The sequence below is a fragment of the Ischnura elegans genome, chromosome 4 (genome assembly GCF_921293095.1).
Source record: "Ischnura elegans chromosome 4, ioIscEleg1.1, whole genome shotgun sequence".
NCBI lineage: Eukaryota > Metazoa > Arthropoda > Insecta > Odonata > Coenagrionidae > Ischnura > Ischnura elegans.
The window spans coordinates 90,587,885-90,607,803 of record NC_060249.1 but is presented as its reverse complement, the minus strand read 5'-3'; the positions used below and the strand labels follow the sequence as shown (position 1 = coordinate 90,607,803).

At 39.5% G+C, this 19,919-nt stretch overlaps 1 protein-coding gene across 1 annotated transcript in view; it reads right to left on the bottom strand.

The window, feature by feature from the left end:
- Window positions 1-902: 902 nt before the first annotated feature.
- Window positions 903-19,919, bottom strand: part of LOC124156893 (paired box pox-neuro protein) — a 183,932-nt gene continuing 164,915 nt past the window's right edge. Inside the window, exons 4-5 of the mRNA XM_046531379.1 lie at window positions 4,453-4,799; window positions 903-3,199 (exon numbers count right to left, since the gene is read on the bottom strand). Of these exons, the coding sequence (XP_046387335.1) occupies window positions 2,323-3,199; window positions 4,453-4,799 (1,224 nt within the window). The 3' untranslated portion in view covers window positions 903-2,322. The remainder of the gene's footprint in view (window positions 3,200-4,452; window positions 4,800-19,919) is intronic.

Sequence of the window (19,919 nt, the reverse complement as noted above, 5' to 3'; positions counted from 1 at the left end):
AAATTTATTTTAATTCTAAGGCTAAAGAGTACCTTAGCTCAGGATAGCCTTTGTTTTCACTGAAACTACTGAGGTCAAAATATTGAGGCTCTGGTAACCCGTTAATCTTTATTTAGTTAGTTAGTCCCGTTAGTCTTAGTTTAGGAACTAACAGAAACTGTGTCATTTATCATCCGAGACTGTTCCATTTGCCTCGCCGGTCACGGCTTTTATGTAATGTGCCTTACTATTGCAGTAAGATGGCAATACTGACATTTAATATAATTAACATTATTATTTATGGTCCACTAATTTTTTACATGGACACTTTCTGTGTTTGAAATGTTCCCTGAGTAAAATTTTCCTGCCACACTGGTTAGCCTTACCGTTTACTACCCTGTTGTTGGCATGGAAATAATAAGTTATGCATTTGGCTGTTTTTTTTCCACGACTATTTATCAAGGATGAAATTCGCCATGAAAAAATATTTGGCCTAACCGGGATTCGAACCCGGATCTCCCGATATGCCGGTAAGGTAAAATTGTCAGGTAAGATTGTCGGTGCGTGGTAAAACATCGTGGAATTTGCTATGAGAAGATGGCTTGGTGGTGTAATTGGCGAACACGCCCGACCGGCAATCGAGAGATGCGGGTTCGAAGCCCGGTTAAAGCACATATTTTTCATGGCGAATCTCATCCTAGATGTATATAACTTTGCAATAGTGAGCGTGACTGCGTGCAAAGTCACTGTTTCATGCAGTGCTTTATTATTTATCTAGTTTCAATGTGACTCTGAGGCGTTTACCAAAGATATGAAACACAGAGATGAAAAATTTATTAATCTTCATCCTCGATGTGGGGATAGCGTCGTTACATTTTAATATTAAAGGTTAGGTTGCTAGCGTATCTAAATAAATTAAAATATTTTCTGATAACTGGTTTAATTTTTTCTTGTTTTACATAAATAGGTTACATTCAATTATTTAAGATTCATTTATTTAGCAGCCACGTCATATTGAACACATTCAAAGATGCTAGATATCCAAACTCGCTATCAAAACGACTTGACAATTTTTGCTAAACATGAGGGAGGAATCCTCACGACAATTTTTTTTAAATTCCTAATGTTGGGAAGCTGACTTAAAATGTCTTCACAAATTGGAGCCTAATACCGTTTAACAATTGCGCCCATCCAGGCGAATTACATGCTTGCTGATTTCTCATGGCGAGAAATTTTCAGTTTGCAATGACCAGCATATTCACAGCATCGCAAAACTTGCGATTTTAGTTTTCATTCCCACCACACTTCATCAACCATGTGTCTGTCTAGTAATGAGATTTCTCGTGCACACTCACAGATTCACATCACCTCGAGTAGCCGTCTTTATTTCCACTTTGTGGCGTCACTTGACCATTGATGAAGAAGAGAATAGATGGCGTAATGGTTTGTGCAGGGCCATTTATTTCCATTGGGTATGGAATTAAGTATTTTTTTATATCATCAACCTCTTTGAATGCTATTTTGTATTTTGAGGATTGAGATCTTATGGCAATGTATGGCTTTATTTTGAGAATAACAGAAAATCGAGGAGTCCCATTAAAATAAAAGGGGTATTTGACGACTTTTAGCAATTGTATAGGTATTAATAGATAATAAAGGTTCCAGCAAATATGGCCTTAATTATATAATAATTGACGTAGGGGTCGTAGTGTTGATAATGAATAATCTGTCTATGTCTCGGGATAAACCAGGGCCACGAATCGCTCTGCATGAAAGCGGAATTGGGCTTGCTGTATTTGAGGATGAGGAATCTAGTGCAATCGAGGCTGAATCATATCAGTCACCCCCTTACTAATTTTTGGCTTATTTGCGCCATCACTGGCCACTTTATGGATACATACGCTTTCTTTATGGCCTCTTACTGTTCAAAAGTGTGCGATCTCGTCACTTTGCATCTATTCTTTCATTTCATCAATTGCTGGGGGATGGTCTCTCTCTATTAATGGCGTTAAAATAGTAATGAAAGATGTATACCCATATGCATTGATAATAAATGGCCTCTGTACGTCTAGAGACGAAGTGAGACCAGGACTTCCCAAATAACAACGACACATTACGTATGGAGGCGATGTACATATAGGGAAATCGTTATTGCATGGTGTCAGTCACCCTTTTGATTTCTGAATTTTGGCTTATTTGGTTAAGCACTGTTCACAATATGGGCACATAAGCGTTCTTAGTGGCGACAGAAACCATGACAGCGTATTACCTAGCCTCATTGTTCATCTACTCTTTTCATTTCACCGATGGCTGAGATATGGCGTGATAGAACTCTGGTGGGAGTCACTGCGTGATGGGTGAGGGCGAAGAAGGGCTCACTGTCGCGGGCGAACTGGGATGCGCGAATGGTGTTGGGACCGTGAAGGCGGAGGAAGAGGAGAGGGTTGCCGTGTAGGAACACCCGCACCCAGGCGCCAGGCCCTGCACCGGGTACGGCACCTCGGGCCTCCGCTTCCTCTTGTGGTCCGTCTTGAGTAGCTCCTCTATCGAGTAAGGGTTCCTCTTCTTGGAGTTGTCCACCTGCTTGTCCGCTTCGTCCACGACCTCCACTTCCTCTTCCTCGTCGTCATCTTCGCCTCTCCTTTCCGTTTCCTTCTTGACTGACTCTCCATCTTCGTATTCGTCCTCCTCGCTGCCGCTCTTGGCCGAACCCGGTCCCCCTGCGGAGGGGGCCGCCTCTTCGCCGGCGGAGGGCGGTCTCCCGGGCCCCGGACCATGGCCCAGGAGGAACATCGCCGCTGCCGCGGACCGAATGCCGGACTGCGAGACTCCCCAGGAGGACGCGGGCGGGTGCGGCGAGGCGGCTAGTAAGGTGTTGAGCGGGAACCGCACCCCTCCGTAGGGCGATGCGGCGGCCGCTGCCTGCAGCTGTGGGAAGTGGAAGGGGTGCGGGTAAAGGAGGCGAGGGGGTGGCGGGGGTGGAGAGGGGTGGTGGTGCGGCAGGTGGGCCGTGGCGTAGGCGAGGGAGGCGGAGGGACTGCCCCCGGGGGCGGACATGGGGACTTCCCCGGGGTAGTGGCCGGGGGCCTCTGGGTGCTTCTTCATGTCGTGTTCCGGGGTGTGGTAAGGGAGCCGGGTGCCGCTGTCCGGGGATGCGGCGTCCGGTAAGAGGGTGCCGCTGTCGTAGTGGCCGTGTGGGTAGTCTGCCGCGGCTGGGTCACTGAAAGGAGCAGGCATTTACAAAATTATTACTTGTCTTAAATGTAGGTAGATAAAATAAAGGATAATAGCGTGAGTAACAGGGAATATTTCGTGCTTGTGGTTGGAGTATTACATTGAACGAGCGCGATCGAGCATTTGAAGAAATTTCAACTCTACATATTCTACATGATTATGTTGCTCCCGTCCATGATTTCGATTCGCATTTCCATTAATGAAGTTCCCGTGTTATTAGCCAAAAATTGTGTTATTTTTCTACTTAATTCATTTTAAAAATGAAACCATTTTTTAAAAAAATGGCCGGAGGCTATGTAATCACATTAGGAAATATCTCCTGATAATGATTTGACTGCAATGCATCACTTTCAACTGATGACTATGGTCACCTGAAGATGCTGTCTTGTGGATAGCCTTTGTTAGTTTGTTTACGTTAAAATATGGAATCAAGTTTCTTGTGGTAGCACAAATAACGTATTGATTTATTGGGGCACCGCAGGGTTCAGAATTCAGCGGCTCTGCAAACAGTTGTTGTTTTAAAGCTATGATTAATGTGATTTCTTCTAGAGCATGCTAAAATGATAACCCGAAGTGGTTTTTAATATCCGTAATATATCGCCACAAACCAAATTGGAAATTTAAATATTATTGTTAATTTAATTTAATTTAAAAAATTATTATCGCATGACTCGTCATTTTACTTTCCCAATCCTTGAGACGTATAAGACATTTTGTGCATTTATTTAGCTTCCATTTTCCTGTGACACAACGATAATTGCTTAAAATTGTGCGTAAAAGTATAGTCTTAACTTTCTGCGGTGATGTAATCGATTTCATTGATAACGTAACGGCTTGGAGTTTTTCATATCGTAATCAATTTAGGAAATATCGATTTAAAAAATTAAACTCAGTCTGGATGAATTTTTCACGGAACTCCCGCCACATTGCACACACTAGTGTAAATATTCGATCGAAATTTGTTCGCGTTTATACATATATCTTGCGGACGTGCGAAGGGTCTTTTCTGATTGGCCCAGCACTCAACACCCAATGGAAGATGGCAGAATTAGTCATTGAAACGTCGGCTTTGAATGAACAGCTCACCATGTGGGAATCCCGTGAAGAATTCATCCACATCGTGCGCCAGGAAGGTACCAAGTCTTATATCAAACTCGGTCATCTCAAGATAAGTAATCACTCAGTCACACCATCACTTTTTCGTGAGGGGAAGATATAAAATGTAGAGGGGACAGTTACCTCGCCCTGCTCTCGTGTTCTTGCCCGCCGGCCCTGCCGCCCATGGCCGCCGCGCCGTAGCCCATACCGGAGGCCCCCACTGGCGCCCCCGCCTCGGGAGCGGCGCCGTCCGAGGAGCCGATGGCTGCGGTCGGCGGTCCGCCGCTGCCGTCCACGGCTCCCGGTGGGATGTGTCCGAAGACGCCGTGCCGGAGGATGCGGTTGACGGAGGAGACGGAGGGCAAGGAGGAGGGGTCGGGCACCACTCGCTGGGACAGCAGAGCCTCGCGGATCTCCCAGGCGAACATGCCGGGGTTTTCCCGCTTGCAACGCAGGATCCGCTTGACGACCGAGGGTGTGGCCACCTGCTGCTGGGGAAAAGGATTGCAGACCTCCGTGTTAGTCAAACAGATTTTTCAAACTCTTCCACACGTGTTTATAAAAGCATTTTTAGACTTGATCTTATTCAGACTTAAAGGAGTTAGTGCGGAAAATCCACAGAGAAAAGATCACTCGTCTTGTCTGGGCGAATGATTTTTTTCTCTGTGGAAGTTTCGCACTGATTGTACACTGCGGGTGGCTACGTAAAGTTATCACCGTGGCCGGTCCCGGTATACTTAAATCAAAAGAGTTCATCAGGAAAGGTAGTTTAACATGTATTCATGGCTCTGAATCAATTGTAGTACTCAAAGCTTGTCAATTTAAAATAAATTGACTTAAAAAGTAATTTATTAGTTGAGGCAATATTTACTTCTTTATATTTTTTAATGAAAGTAAATTATTTGGCAATGTAAATTTGTAGTATAATTAGAAAAATCACGCGTAAAGTATGCGTTAAAAACGATTTATGCATCCAGCATTGAGCGTCACGACTACTATAGTGATGCACCACCTTTGAGGCCAAGATCTCAGTCTGGAGAAGGATTTAGTATTCATATTCACTGCATGAGCAATAAAAATACACAATCCTATTATTTTTGGATATTTACATTCATGTCAACTTTTAAGAAAATCCCTTATCTTATTGTGTCCTAAGCCATCTCATGGGGCTTGGATTGGTTAGCCTAAAACAATCGTTCTTGGTTCAGAGAGTACGTATCGTTCAAGTCTCTCTAGGACGGAATAAGTGTGTTATTCCATTTAAATGGCATAAGCTCTTTGTGGGCTTGAATTTGAACGGTTAAATACAGTGGATAGCTAATTTAGCTCAAAGAGCTTACGCCAATACTGGTAGAGTGGAGAATTGGGTAATCTAATTATGTATAAGGTAAAGCAGGTTAATATTTCTCATCTCCTTACGAAAGGCACTCAGGGGGTTGTTTCTGTAAATTATCCTAAGAGGGAAATATAATTATGTACCTCACGCTATATACACTTTAACTATCTTAATTTATAATTTAATTATGCTTAGAAACACCTTGGAAAAAATTAGGTAAAATATCTTCAGTAGTCAAGCCTCGGTACTCAGAATCTATGAAATCCAGTTCTCAAGACATTTCCTACCCTAATGGTCATGCTCCAAACCTCAATCTATGAAATATACGTGCATCATCCCTTCTGGCTGATCCCTCAAATGGTTCATGTTCCCAATTCAATATCCTTATCATCTAAATTGCCATCAGAGAGTCCCGAAATCATGCCATTTGTAAGGTGCAGTGCTCATCTCTCATGCGTCTCCAATGTTTTTTTTAAAAGTTGATTGATCGAAATTCTCTATCGCACCTTAACTGATGGCTGCCTGCACATCCGATCCCCTGGAAGAGCAGATGCATTCCGTCCATACTACTGCCGATTTTCGGTTGCAGATGTCGAGAGAAAAAAATTATTGTTCAGCGTTTCCTTTTGCATTCGGAAATAATTTTGCAACGTTTGTGAACGTCTCTGTATCGCGCTTAATTCGTCACATCTCTGAGGGTCTGCGCTCAGCAGCAAGCCTAAACATTGGCTCGTACAATACGCATGGACTTTTTTATATTCTTATTTATTTTAATATTATGCTCACTATAGGGTGCGACACTTAGATTTTTTCGTCCCATTCGAGACCTCTATCAGCAATCCTCTTTCCTCATGTTATCACTGGTACATCAAGAATTTACCCCTGTTTCTGGCTACTTTGACTCTTATAATGGGAAATAAGGTAGTGAAAAGTGTTCGTCGTAGAAACTTTTATTCCATATTATTGCTTCATATGTGTACTATGGGTCCCTTGACTAGCCAATGCTATGGGCGTAACAATGAATCAAGTATTTGAAAATAGTCACAGTTTTAACAACGCATGTTTGATTGTAAAATCTTTCGAAAGTATTCGTCATTTGCGCATCTTAGTTAGACGTGTTGATATCATTAATAATTCTCTGAGTGGGCAAACTATGCGGCATCGTTTGATACTCCCTCCGTGAATGACCCTGAAGGTTTATGAAAGGAGTTTCAAGATCGACATTCAATATTCAACAAGCATTAATTTTTTAATGGTCACAAAGTACCCGCGCGCTAGCATTTGAGCTGTTCATGTGTCATTTTATTTTCCCTCAGAGTGGAATTAACTCAAGTAGGCTTTTATGCCAGTGGATACGTGCCAAACACCGATATTTCATACTCCGAGGAATCCGTGCGAATATGGCACAATTCTTAAGGTAAATTCAAAACTTTTGACACTTGCCGTTCAGCTTTTAACGCTGAAAAGATTTACGAAACTAGCCATATTGTAAATTTAACGACCTTACACCCACTTGTTTTCGCACATCGGTGCGAAAATCTCAGTGAAAAAGATATTTCACTGTGCTGGGATTCGATCATGGAACTATCCATACTTCGCTGTCTGCCCTCAGAATACGTACAACGTTACAAAGATTTTGAGTGCATTGAATGCGGAAGGTATTGAAAATAACGTGGTACATTTGACATCTGAATCTTAAAGGTTCAGTGAAAGTGTGAAGCGACTGGAAGTAAGTGATGAATTTTACACCCTCTAAGACTCGTATGATTTCTTTGAAATATATTTGATAGAGTAATTTAGGAAAACGTCGCCTACATAGATAAGCCCGATTTCGAATGGATGCAATTCTAGGCTTGAAAGAGATACTTGAAATCCAGGAAAATTGTTAGCGTATCATATTAAACTGAAAATATCTCTAGGTATTATTATATTCTGAAATGGAGAGGAAGGTAGAGAATAGGACTTCTGGATAGAATGAAATGGTGGATCGAAGGAATGGGTGGGTAATGGAAGGTTTGCCTTATTGCGAGTTGCCGAGGGAAGTCCATGAAGGAAGGGTAGGCTGACAGAATATTGTTAAATATTCCTTTCAAACTTACATTAATCGGTAGAATACTCTAGTAATAATAATTAGTATTAAAGGTTAGAAAGGTCTATTATTACCTTAGAACGACCAATAATAAAAGTGGAAAATTCTGTAGCCCATGAGGTTTCGTAGAAATTCAACTCATTGAGAAATAGATGAAAGTTTTCCTAAAGGAACACATTAGTACGATTTCATAGATTGAAGCGATGGGCTTAAATGGAATAGTGGACGCTATAAATACTGCTGAATTGAGATTGGTGAGAAAAACGGACGGCCGCCAGCCACATTAATTAAATCATGGCAGCGGATATCGAATGGATGCAGTATCGGAACATCGAAGGAAACCTGTTTGTGACCAGCCCGGGTGCGTACTACGGCATTTTTTCCCCTTCGAGAGAAAAAGGGCAAAAAAGCAATGGGCAAAGTGCAATCTTGACGATTGACAAGTGGCATCCTGGAGATGTTTGCCGATAAAAAAGAAACCCAAGGAGCGATCGCTTCAGGAGCAATGAACGGGCCCGGAAATTGGAGTCTGGAAATTCGAGGCCGACGAGTTAATGACTTACTGTCGAAATATTACCCCACCAGTTTTGCCCTGCCCTCCGCTGCAAGTGCAAGGCTTGAGTGTCACAGGTGTGCACTTATTTTCCCTTCCCGTCCCCTGCAATTTCGGCCCGGGCTTAATTGCTTCCTCCCCCCGCGGGCTTCGTGAATCTGGACGAAGCGATTGGCGATTTCGGCAGCTGAATGAGGTGTTTTCCTCACGGACAAGTAGTAATTTCGATAAACTCTCGTACACGAGAAATTTTGGCAAAGCTTTGTTTTGGATGCACCCCGTAATGCAAGCAATTACGCCGTTGAATCAGCAATCTTTTGGGGGTGCATCTGCATTGGTGTGTTGAGCTGCCTGAAATGTTTTTGTCTTCCCTTCGGCTCCGAAATGCATTTGGGAAGATAATAGTGGATATTACAGGTCGAACTGCTAACCACTCTCGAGGTGTCGTGTGTTCAAATGTGTGCATAACTGCTAATTTTCCCGAATGCATTGGCTTAAATATAACTAATGGAATACTGATTGCGGAGGAAGGTTTTCTTTTTTGAAGTTATTGGCGATGACCTCTTGTGATTGTTTCGGTTTAAAGTGAGAGCACCATACTTCGCTGCTTTTCGAAGGCCAAATTACCACATTAGGAGTGAATTATTGAGTGAAATGGAAGGCACAATAATTTATTTTGCGTCATTAACTTCTGTAAGCGTAATAATGGGGAATGAATGAATCGAGGAGTATGAACGGAATGCAATGGTAAAAAATGGGCATTCCCTTTTTTCCTGATAGGATCTCAGGTCATAAACCTGCAAGAATAGGGTTGTATCCTTCATCAAAGAAAACGAAAGGCATTGATTGCGATTCGTTACCCACCATCAGTGTATACATAATATACAAATTTTTTGGTTATAGAAATCCCAGTTTAGACGAATGGCAATAGTCAATTTTAACCGCATTTGAAAAAGGCCATATTGGCGCCCATGCGATGCCACTCCCCTTGACGTCACAGGGACCTAGTTTCTATACGAGTAGATAGGAGTTTTACGTCGTCTGAGATTACCAATGCATGCATGAGGCACAGAGCTCAGGGAAACATTTTTTTAATGATCACCTATTAAAATTGCCTATGGTGGTAAAGTTCCCTTCGTTTGATAAGGTATTTATAATCTTTATTTAAGCCAAGCGCTACCTCCTAGCAGCCTGCATCGCAGCGGCGCACATATACTCGCCCAAAGGTCACCTCACACGGCGACAGCGGGAACCAGAATGACGTCGCACGGGCTTTTCCCAGCACTCATACGTAGCCGTCGCGTTCTCAACTAGAAACGCTTGAAAATTTTCACTTTTCATTTAATCTCAAAAAATAGATATCGTCATTTAAAAATCTAAAAGTGTGAAATACGTAATTCAGAAGTAATAATAAAATAAATAATCTTTCGATTTAGGCAATGAAAAATAATTGGAAACCACCCTATTGCTTGAGAGAAATGTATTAATGGAGGAATTTCTTGCGAATGAAGAAACCTATTTAAGGGAAGAGATTGTTGAAAAATCACGTGTTGCAGGGAGAAATTTAAGAGTGGAAAGTGAATACTCTGGCTACTTACCGGAAAGAAATGGGCGTAGATCTTCCCAAATTTGGGACGTCTTATATAAAGTGGGAGAGAATTTATATGGAAGGGTGTATTCCTAGTGAGCTTCGTCATGTTTGCTGCAATTCTGGAGGTTTTAAATTCGAATAGTCATGTGTTAACTGATTTTGTAAAATCTCAAAGTAATTTATTAACGCAGTTTTGATGGCTAGACAAAGGACTCTTTCAAAATACAATAGTCTTAGCCAGTGGGGTAACTAGGAATATGCTGTGGTGGGGATGAGGGGTCTAGGGGGCGACTCCCGCCCCCCCCCTCCAAAGCAATCGGGTCCGAATTTTTTTCTGGTTTTGAAAAATGACACGCCTGGAAAGGCATTTTACATCATTTTGGTACTTAAAATTTAACATTAAGTAGATGCAGTTATTATGTATAAAAACTAGGCAATAGTTTTGTAATAATTTTTTTTCTCCGAGGCTTTGGGGGGAGGGGGAACTATTCCCCTCATTCCCCCCTATAGTTATGCCACTGGTCTTAGCCGAGGAAAGAGTAAAAAATTTATATCTTTTTCTTTCTAGTCAAGTGAACCTTTCCTTACTTTATTCCATGAATGGAAACTGTGCAGTATTCTGGAACACTATTGCTCTGCGATTGATTATTTTCGAGAATAAAAATGAGGATGAAAACTATTTTTTCCGCTGTATGAAGTGGCTACCATGATCGTATAAAATGATGGCTTAAACGGATATCAGTGTCGCTGCAAAATATTCCTAATTTGCCATCATTTCTAAAACGTAATAAAGGTATATTAAAAGAAAGTGTACCTTTGAAACAAGAAATTTAATTTGCGATTTTCTAAACTTTGCGCATAATTGTTTTTTTACGGAATTATCATTAAGTATAGAATACTATATTAAATATTTTAACGTAAGTGCTCTATTAAGCTGATTTATTATTTTTTTTGCCCATGAGTGATTGAAACTCGTAATCTGAGTCCTTATTTCCAACAAAAAAAACTTGTAACGTTATCGCTTACATCGGCAATTTCGCAACTGCATCCATGATTGGATTTCATCACCTATCAAGTGCTGTCGGCGCATCGATTATCTTACGAGGATATTTTATCGTCTCACAAATTGACGAAAAAAACAAGGGGACTCACACGAGCCGCGTGGGATGGGACGAAATTTTAAATCAATGGACAACAAGTTGTGGACACCAATGAATGCATTTTAAACGAACACCGGGCATATGCGCAGTCCTTACACATGCCCGTTGAGATTCACCGGAGAGAATATAGACATCTGCCATTCGGCTTGGCAATAACGGGTCCCCGATTGCAGTTCAGGTCTGGCCTAGTGGCTTGTTGCGGAAGTCAACGAAGCACCTGCTTTTTGATGACACCTTGACGAACGTAATGCACTTCTTAACGGAAAGGTGGTTAATATAGGATCGCAAATTTTTTTTAAAAGAAGGATTTCATGTGGAAATAGTTCTGTTGACTAAAATTCTACAAATCTGTATCTAAATGAAAATTTCAGTGTTAAAATTGAAAGTTTTTATTTCTCAACAGAATTTTCTTCACATTGCGAGGTAGCTTTTCAGATATTTTTTATTTTATTTCCATTTAAATTTAATTTATTCATTTTATTGCTATTCTTACAGAAATTGTGCATAAAATTGGTCTTATAACAAAGGGGTGTAGCTAAATCTCATCGCTTGGAAAAACCTATTTGCATTATTTAAAAACATTTTTATTTTTACAAAAGATCAAATTTCATGATTTTTTACTTAAAAGCATTGTCTAACATTGTGTAACAAGCTGTCTAATTTCAATAAGGCAGTACCAGTATTTGAAATGTGAGTTGCAAGCAATTCACTTTTGTTGACAGATAAATACTGCACGGCCATCAAGAGCCATATCTAGGCTTTGCTTCTTACCCCTTCCCTTACTTAAAGAATGCTGAGCGTTTTTTTTAGAGGCCTGTCTGAGAATAGATTCATTCAAGTGAGGAGATTTAGCTATATTCTTTTATTTTAAGCAAACTTTCTGTAAAAAAAGCATCAAATTAAACATTAAATTTAAATAGTGTTGGAATTTTAAATGGGAGAAAAATCTCTGATAATCTACTTCAAAATGTGAATGATATACTCTTGAGAAATCAAAAATTTCCACATTTTTACAGCGAAATTGTAATATTATGCAATGGGTCACATCAAAAAAGGATGCCCATGCTAGCTTCTAATGTAGGGGTCAAAGGAAACCGACTCCTTTGCTTCCCCTCTGGCAGGCCTAGAAATACTTCAATCATTCAGAATTTTCGCTCTTTTCAGCTTGAAATTTATGAAAAAACTTTTATCCAGAAATAAAAATGTAGATATTACCTATTGATGAATCGGTACCATGTTTCAAATATGGGAGAGATTAGGATTCAGAGTAGCTCCCTTTATATACTTTAGTATTATATCTTTGTTTCCAATATTCAATGGGACCTTTGATGTCACATTTATTTCTAGCCCGAGGAGACAACAAATGGCTTGGTTCAATGCTAGTTGTTACGGGCTAAGCATACACTGGGCGACTCGTGCGGCAAGTAAAAATCGTGATTCAATGCAGGCTCCTTATGACGCCATATGATAAAGTTTTGATGTTGTATGATATGTACTACTATATACGAATGATATCTCGTACATATTTGTCTGGAATTGAAATATGTTAGTACCTGATGATGACTGCAAGCCTGTCGAAACACGTGCTGTAGAGTTTGTAAAAGTAAAATTAAGTACATAGTACGATATCTTTGTGTATCATTTGATATGCTGTTCTCCGAATTCTCTCCGGAAAAAGTTGACTTCACTTTGATATTGAAACCAATGTTTTGCTCGAGCAATGTACCTATCACTAGTTAAAAAAAATATTTAAATTAGGCATATTGTTGTGCTAGAGCTGGACTAGCATTCAATCTATTCATATTGAGCTGGGCTACTAAAGAAATTTCGTCCGCAAATTACGACTTTCGGTCGTCAGAAAATTTACATGTTAGCTCCAGCATGAGATCGTTATTGAAACTTAGCTGCGAGTAAATGAGGTTATGAATAAAATCTGAATATTAATTTTCTCCATTAGTACTTGCCTTTTTAAAACGTGTGATATATCAGCGAACATAACTTCGAAAAATGTAAGACGGCGTTGTTTCAAAAGGTGTCGGTGAGAAAGTACATCTAGTACCATGAGCCTCGGTACAATTGCATTGGGAATTAAGGAACCTGGATAGCGTAGTAGTCTGCGCAGTAGCCCGGAAGGCAAAGGTCCGTGGTTCGATTCTATGTCCAGAGGCAATTTTTTGTCATGGCAATTCATGTAGAAGGCATCTACTGTTAACATGATCGAAGGGCGTTCCCCTGGGGCGGTGGCGGTAGTTCTCGAATCTTTGGCTAGGTGGCGCACCCAAAGCCAGCATGCCGCCTCGTTTGCTACCCTCCGAGCCATTGCCTTAACGCCGAGGATGAAAGATTTCGGTAGCCGATAATCACGCGTCGATTGATACCTCGCCCCGTGAAGTAAAGATTATAGAGAGGGCCGTAGAAATCGTCGTCTCCCTTTTGGAAGAGAAATGCAATTGGTATGTGGTTTCGTCCACCCCGGCGACGGAGGATGTGAGCCATTGGAGGCGTATTAAAGAAGCCTCCTTCATAAAAAAAAGATCTGCCGTCCACCAAACAGAAGGATAGATGGAAATAAAAGAGAAGAGAGAGACATACAATCATCTAACTAATGATTAGATCGCTGAAGAGAGATGGTGACGCGGTACACAAGATTTATCAGTCAACCTCTTCTTTTTTATGTGACAGCGCTATTTTATAGCCCGTCATCTTGTCGATGCTTTGTCTAATTAGAATGTTACCTAAGATGCTGGTAAGAGTTTTGAAGTTGCCGCCCTTGGTCGGGTAATGGATAGACCCGCGTATGCCAGAGGAGGTTGTGGTGTGGCTACTGGGCCAAAGTGCCTTTTCATTCTTTTCAATCAAGTGCCTCATCTATCCTTCCAATTCCATGCCATTGTGACGTCCAAAGTCCTTGTAACAAATATATTAATTGGTTTCTAACACGCCTCCTTGTTAATGAAAGAACGGCCGACGAGTCGCATTAGTTCTTTGAAAGTGGGCTTATTGAATTCAAGATTAAGGTCACCTGTCAGGCTTAATCATATGCATGGAATAGGTTGTTTCACCAGAGTAAATATCATTGAAATCAGCGATATCCTCTCATCATATCGAAGGCACAATTTGTTCATTAGTTTTTTAAATAATTTTTTGTAGTTTTCCGCAAGAGTTCGACTTAAATAGTTTGGAAAAACTTGCTTCTTCCTGCTCGCACCTCAAGGGTGATTTTAAATCAGCCAGCTTTACCAAAAAAAAACTTAGTAAGCGTTTTAATGGTTGCTAGTATTTCTTCGATGGATATTAGTGTTGCCCATATACATGGACTTAACTTCATAAGTTACTGGTGTTAATTTGTCCCAAAGTTTGGCATATTCCCTAATGCTTATCATTTTAAGTGGATACAATTCTAACGTGAAGTAATGTAAACGTTGACTACCTCATTATCAGTGAATAAGAAATGTTACCGAATTTTCAAATCAATCCAACCTGTTTTCTATGGTCTAAAAAATTGTCAATTTTAAAATTAAAGTCAGCAACTAATTTCCGGTAAAATTTTTTCTACCCATGACTTGAAGTCCAAAATTCGCTATATGTCCTTGAAGTAATTCTTTGTTAAAAGGTTGTTTTGTGTGAAACAATTGCATAATATATCGATAACTAATATTTTCATGGCTTATGATGCTGTATAAACTTTGAATTGTTAATATAAAAAAAATATTGAATAAACTTGATTAAAATTTGTGCAATCGACACCTGCTACGTCGATAGCATGATAATAGACGGTAGTAATGACCCGCAGGTGTCCTGTATTTTCAATATTCAATGAGTACTCGTGAAGAACTTTTGCCCTTCATTTTAATTTAGTCCGCCCCTCCAGTAAATTATGGCGGGTTGATGGGAATTATAGTGCGTTGAGTGATAACTTCCTTTTAACGTGTATATAATCTAACAAAAATATTTAAATTGGGCATAGTTTTCTGCTAGAGCTGGTCTAGCATTCAATCTATTCACATTGAGTTGGGCTATTAATGAAAGGTCGAACGCAAATTATGATTTTCGGTCGATAGGAAATTGATATGTAAGCAGCAGTGTGAGATCATTAATGACACATAACTGCCAGTATATGACATTATAAATAAAATTTGAATATTACTATTTTCCATTGGTACTTATCTTCTTACACCAACTCACCTGTTTGCGAACAACAGTTTCGAAAAAATTAAGATGACGTTTCAAAAGGTGTTTGTGCGAAATTTGTACTCAAGCGACATTTTAATGAGGCAATTTGCGGAAGTCAAATGTATTCCCAATTGTGGGAATAGTGAAATCTATATATATAAAAGAAAGTCGAAAATCGTGTTAGTTAGAACACTTATAACTCGAGAACGGCTGCTCCGATTTCAATGAGATTTGGTTCTTTGGATTCGTCTCAGGCGGGGTTAACATATAGGCCATTAAAAAAAGGATAATTTCACAAAAAAAATTCATCTCTTTCCTATGGACATGCTTTTAGGAGTTATAGTAACACAACAATTGATAAGTCGGTCAAAACTACAAATTAAATAATTTGTTTTGTTTTTACCACTTTAATAACTGAATTTGGTAACAATATAACATTTTAATTACTAAATATATTCAAAATATTAATTAAATTGAAATTACATTAAAAAAATTTAATTCGAGTTAATTGTAAGCCCAGCCGTGGCCCAGCTCGAGTTGACACTTCACTACCGTGTTTGTAAACAAATCTCCAAGCAATTGTTGACAAACGGTAATGTCCGTGTTCCTGTCGAGGAGTCGAGTAGTTTTAACTCATTTCCTTGGAATGATTGAGGTGAGCTCATCAACAAAGAGTTTCAGAATATGATTGATCGCCAAAAGAATCAAAGATGGTTGATTTAGCGAGCAAGTACGAAGATGTGGATGACTAAAACGAGGTAAATTCAAATAGTTCGTACTCTGCATGAATTCGAATCTTTTAAATGTGTTACAAACGAAGACGAAATCACCAACTATCTATCTGAATATTTTAATTCCTTGGACGTACCTGGCTTACCAAGGCGCGATTTACAGCAAAGTGTAGTTTCTGTGTTCATGATCTTTCGAAGCCTAAACCAACCATAACTATCCAACGGAACGTGTTTGGTGATTAAAATAATTGGTAATGAATGCGATTCACGCAACTTTACTCAAAGGAAAATTCAAAGGTGAGGAAGTCCTTATTCCGTAGATTCCATGATCTCAACTCATATGCCCTTTTGAGCTTAAACATATTCAATTTCCAATTCGTGTTGCATTCGTGATAACGATTAAAAAATCGCATGGTCAGTCTTTCAGTTTTTGTGTTGTTTGTGCTCATGTGCTAATGAAAACCCATGATTTTCTCATTGTCAATTTAGCGTGCTATGTTCACGAGTCGATAAACCATCCTCTGTATTTCTTCCTTCGCTTCAAGTGCGTAGCTAGGATAGGGGTTTTGGGCGCAGCTAATACCACGGGTCTGTAGGGTATAGAAAACTCGCTAAGGTAAGCGGGAAGTGTGGGGGCACTTCCCTCAGACATTTTTTAAGATAAATGGTTCAAAATAGTGGGTTTTGCGGCTGTGTGAATAGTTAAATATGTTTTGTTTGTTAGTCATCCGTCCCCCTAATATTAATAACAAAATCTTTCATAAAAAAATTCTCTAAGCTCTTGGGGGGTGGGGAGGGTTTATCTCCCAAAACCTCCCCTCGCTGCGTCACTGCTTTGCTTCGCTATATTTATTTAGCTTCATCCGCTTCATCTTGCGCCTGATAACAAAACAAAAACTGTTGTTTATCAGAAGGCGCTTGACGCAAGACATTAAACCCGAATGTGTAGGGCTCACCGTGGTGCGTTTACGCATGCAGTACGTTTACGCAGTGCATTTTTTCCAAACAGAGATACTAAAACTGGCGCGCCTTAAGTCATTTAATGCGAATGCTGCCTCATCGGGGCTATTCTTGCACGATTTTGAGCATCAGTCAAGCGTCGGTCTGGGGTTTTGTCAACCTCCCCCCTGAATGGGCCAAGTGTATGCAACAGACTTGGACCTAAAAACATTTTTTTACAGCTATTAACGCAAATAGCCAACAACTGAATGCGTATAATTTTTATTTCATGAACTGCTTTATTAAACCACAATGCCCAAAATTTCTTAAGCTAAAACGTAAGAAAATTTGTTGAAAAAAATCCGCGTAAACGTGCTCCGATCCACCCTATGTAGATTCAATAAAGAAAATGTCTTTCTGACAAGCAATTTTGGTACTCAATTACGTAGTTTTATTGAATTTGTATCCTTATTTTATTATAATAAATTAAACATGATTAAAAACGATAAAGCCGCTCTTGATTTATAAATGGTGTAAGTAAACTGTAAGTTCATTGATTGTTAGGCGGTACGAAGTTCGCCGGGTCAGCTAGTATTTGTATAAATTCCAATGATAGCAACTCTTATATTTTGCAAAATCGTGCCCTGGATAACACAGTAGATATCATATGGTTACACGTGAAGTAATTTAAGTAAAAGTTATTGGCGAACGCAGTTTACAGCGCGTACAGGCAAATGGTGATATACTACGCACGTAAGCAGCGTTACTCTTTAGGGCAGGATTTTTATTTTGCGTTGGTAGGCTTGTTTTGAGGTTGAATACTGAAAAAAACCTCCAGGATTCGGTATTGAAAAATGGTCATTGATCCATTCAAACGCTTCGATAACCCAAAACAGATTTTACTGCGGGATTCCGTGGAGTTGATATCTGAATCATAGCTAATGTCAAATTTGAAAACCGTTGTTTACTCCCGCAGTACAGTTGATTTTTTCAGGATTTTACTTCAGAAAACAGAGATCAAAATATAATATGGCGAAGCAAAATATATGGCTCCACATTTCTGTCTAAAATATTCATAATAATAGCCATATTAACCTTGTATTGATAGGAACTATTAAGTTAGTACTTTGTGTGACGGCTAACATTTTACGGTATTGCACAACCATAAGCGACTTTTACATACAGCCTGTTACAAGTTAAGTGTGGATGGATGAGATACGGTGTATTTTTCTTCAGCGATTAGATAAGAAAATCATGAGATCAAAGTTTAGTGGGGAATTTGTAGAACGGGTTGTGGAAAAGTCTTCAAACTCGACGACGGCGCGACGGAAGTCTGACTTCTTCTGAGATGGAAAGAAAGAAAAGAATTGAGATTAGAGGAAGGGAAGAAAAGCATTGTAAAGATTCCGAATTCGATGGATAAGGCTACCTTGCTGGTTTGTTCAGCCTACGATAATAATAGGGTTGGGCCCGCTAATCGCCTATTTAAAAGGATCAAGCGGAAAAAATTGTGATCGCTCGCAATTATTTTACTGTTTATTCTCGACTTGAAATTATTAAATTATGAATCTGTTGGCTTGAGGGAATAAAGGTAGTTTTCACCTTCCCTCTTGTGTAAGCGTTTCAAAATCTCTGCGAGTGCGTTGAGTGAAATAATTTTGAATATGACCCAGCCAGATAAGGTAATTAAAAATCTCAATGTAAATCCGGAAATGTCACTCCAAGAATCCCAGAAACAAAGCTACCAATATGCATTAATCATGACTGAGAACAAAGGTTGTACAACATGCGATTGAGTTAGATAAAGAGGAGAGGGTTGGCAAAAGATAGGTATAGAACGAGGAAAGCGACACGGTTAGTTAAATGATTTAATATAGTTCTTGATGTCATTCATGTATATATCCCTTTATTCCTTTACGCATACAAAACTTTGGCTTAGCTGGGATTTTATGCATGTATTTATCATAAAAAGGTACCTAATCGAGAATGCGGTTCGTATAATTTATATCTTTAAGCCAAAATTTTGATCCCTTTGAGAAAATAGCTGTTAAGCAAGGTAAGCGGAGCGAGTGGTCTATATAAATCTAATTTTTATTTTTAAAATAATTAGCGTAATAAAGATAACCCCCGCCTAGAGATAAAAAAGAGTACCCCCGCATAATTTGGATTAATAAAGTGACGACGGAGTGATTTTATTACAGAACTCCGCATTGTAAAATTATTGACGTGAAATATTTTTAATTCAGTTAGTTACGTGGGTCAGCTTTGAGTTCAGTGCAAGGGAAAATCTTATATTTTGTTTTATTAGCATTCTGGGTGAATTTCTGGCAAGTCACCTTTCTATGCTTCTCGCAGAAGCCCTCTTCCATATCAGGCGTAGCTAATCAGTTTTTCCCGCCTAACCAAATGCTAGACTCTGTTTTCTCTACTAATGCCTCGTTGCCTTTTTAGGCTGACTGATGACTGATTAAATGCGGGCAGGTTTGACCTTTTTCGCATGCTTTTGCTGTTGAGAATGAAGGAGTTTCTTCAGGCTGTTCATGCTATTTGGTTAGATACCGTTGCCTCCTACTACTGGGACTTCTCGATGTACATTGCCGCAGTGATCAAAAGCATGTGAAGGTATATGTTTCTAAAAAGGATTGAGATAGGGCACTAACTGTCGGATATATTGGTTGAAAAAAATAGTCATCGTGTGGCGAAGAAAAGGGTTATTTTTCTGGCGAGAATTTATTGTTATTTGTCATTTTGAACATAAAAAAAACTTGACTCCGAAGCTGCGAACAACGAGACTCACTCCAGTATTTTTTTATCGTTCTTTCCTGTCATTCTCCACTTGAATTTAGAACTTTCATCTATTTATGTATTTTTTCAATTACATCTAATTTTAGGTTCTCTCCTCCCAAAAAAATTGAAGTATGAATCAGCGGCCTGATAATTCTATTTTTTTATCGTATTAAATTGTTTTATTTTGCCGACGCAATAAATATGAAGAAGGAGTATCATATCTCGCTGTATTGAAATTCCTCGAATCCC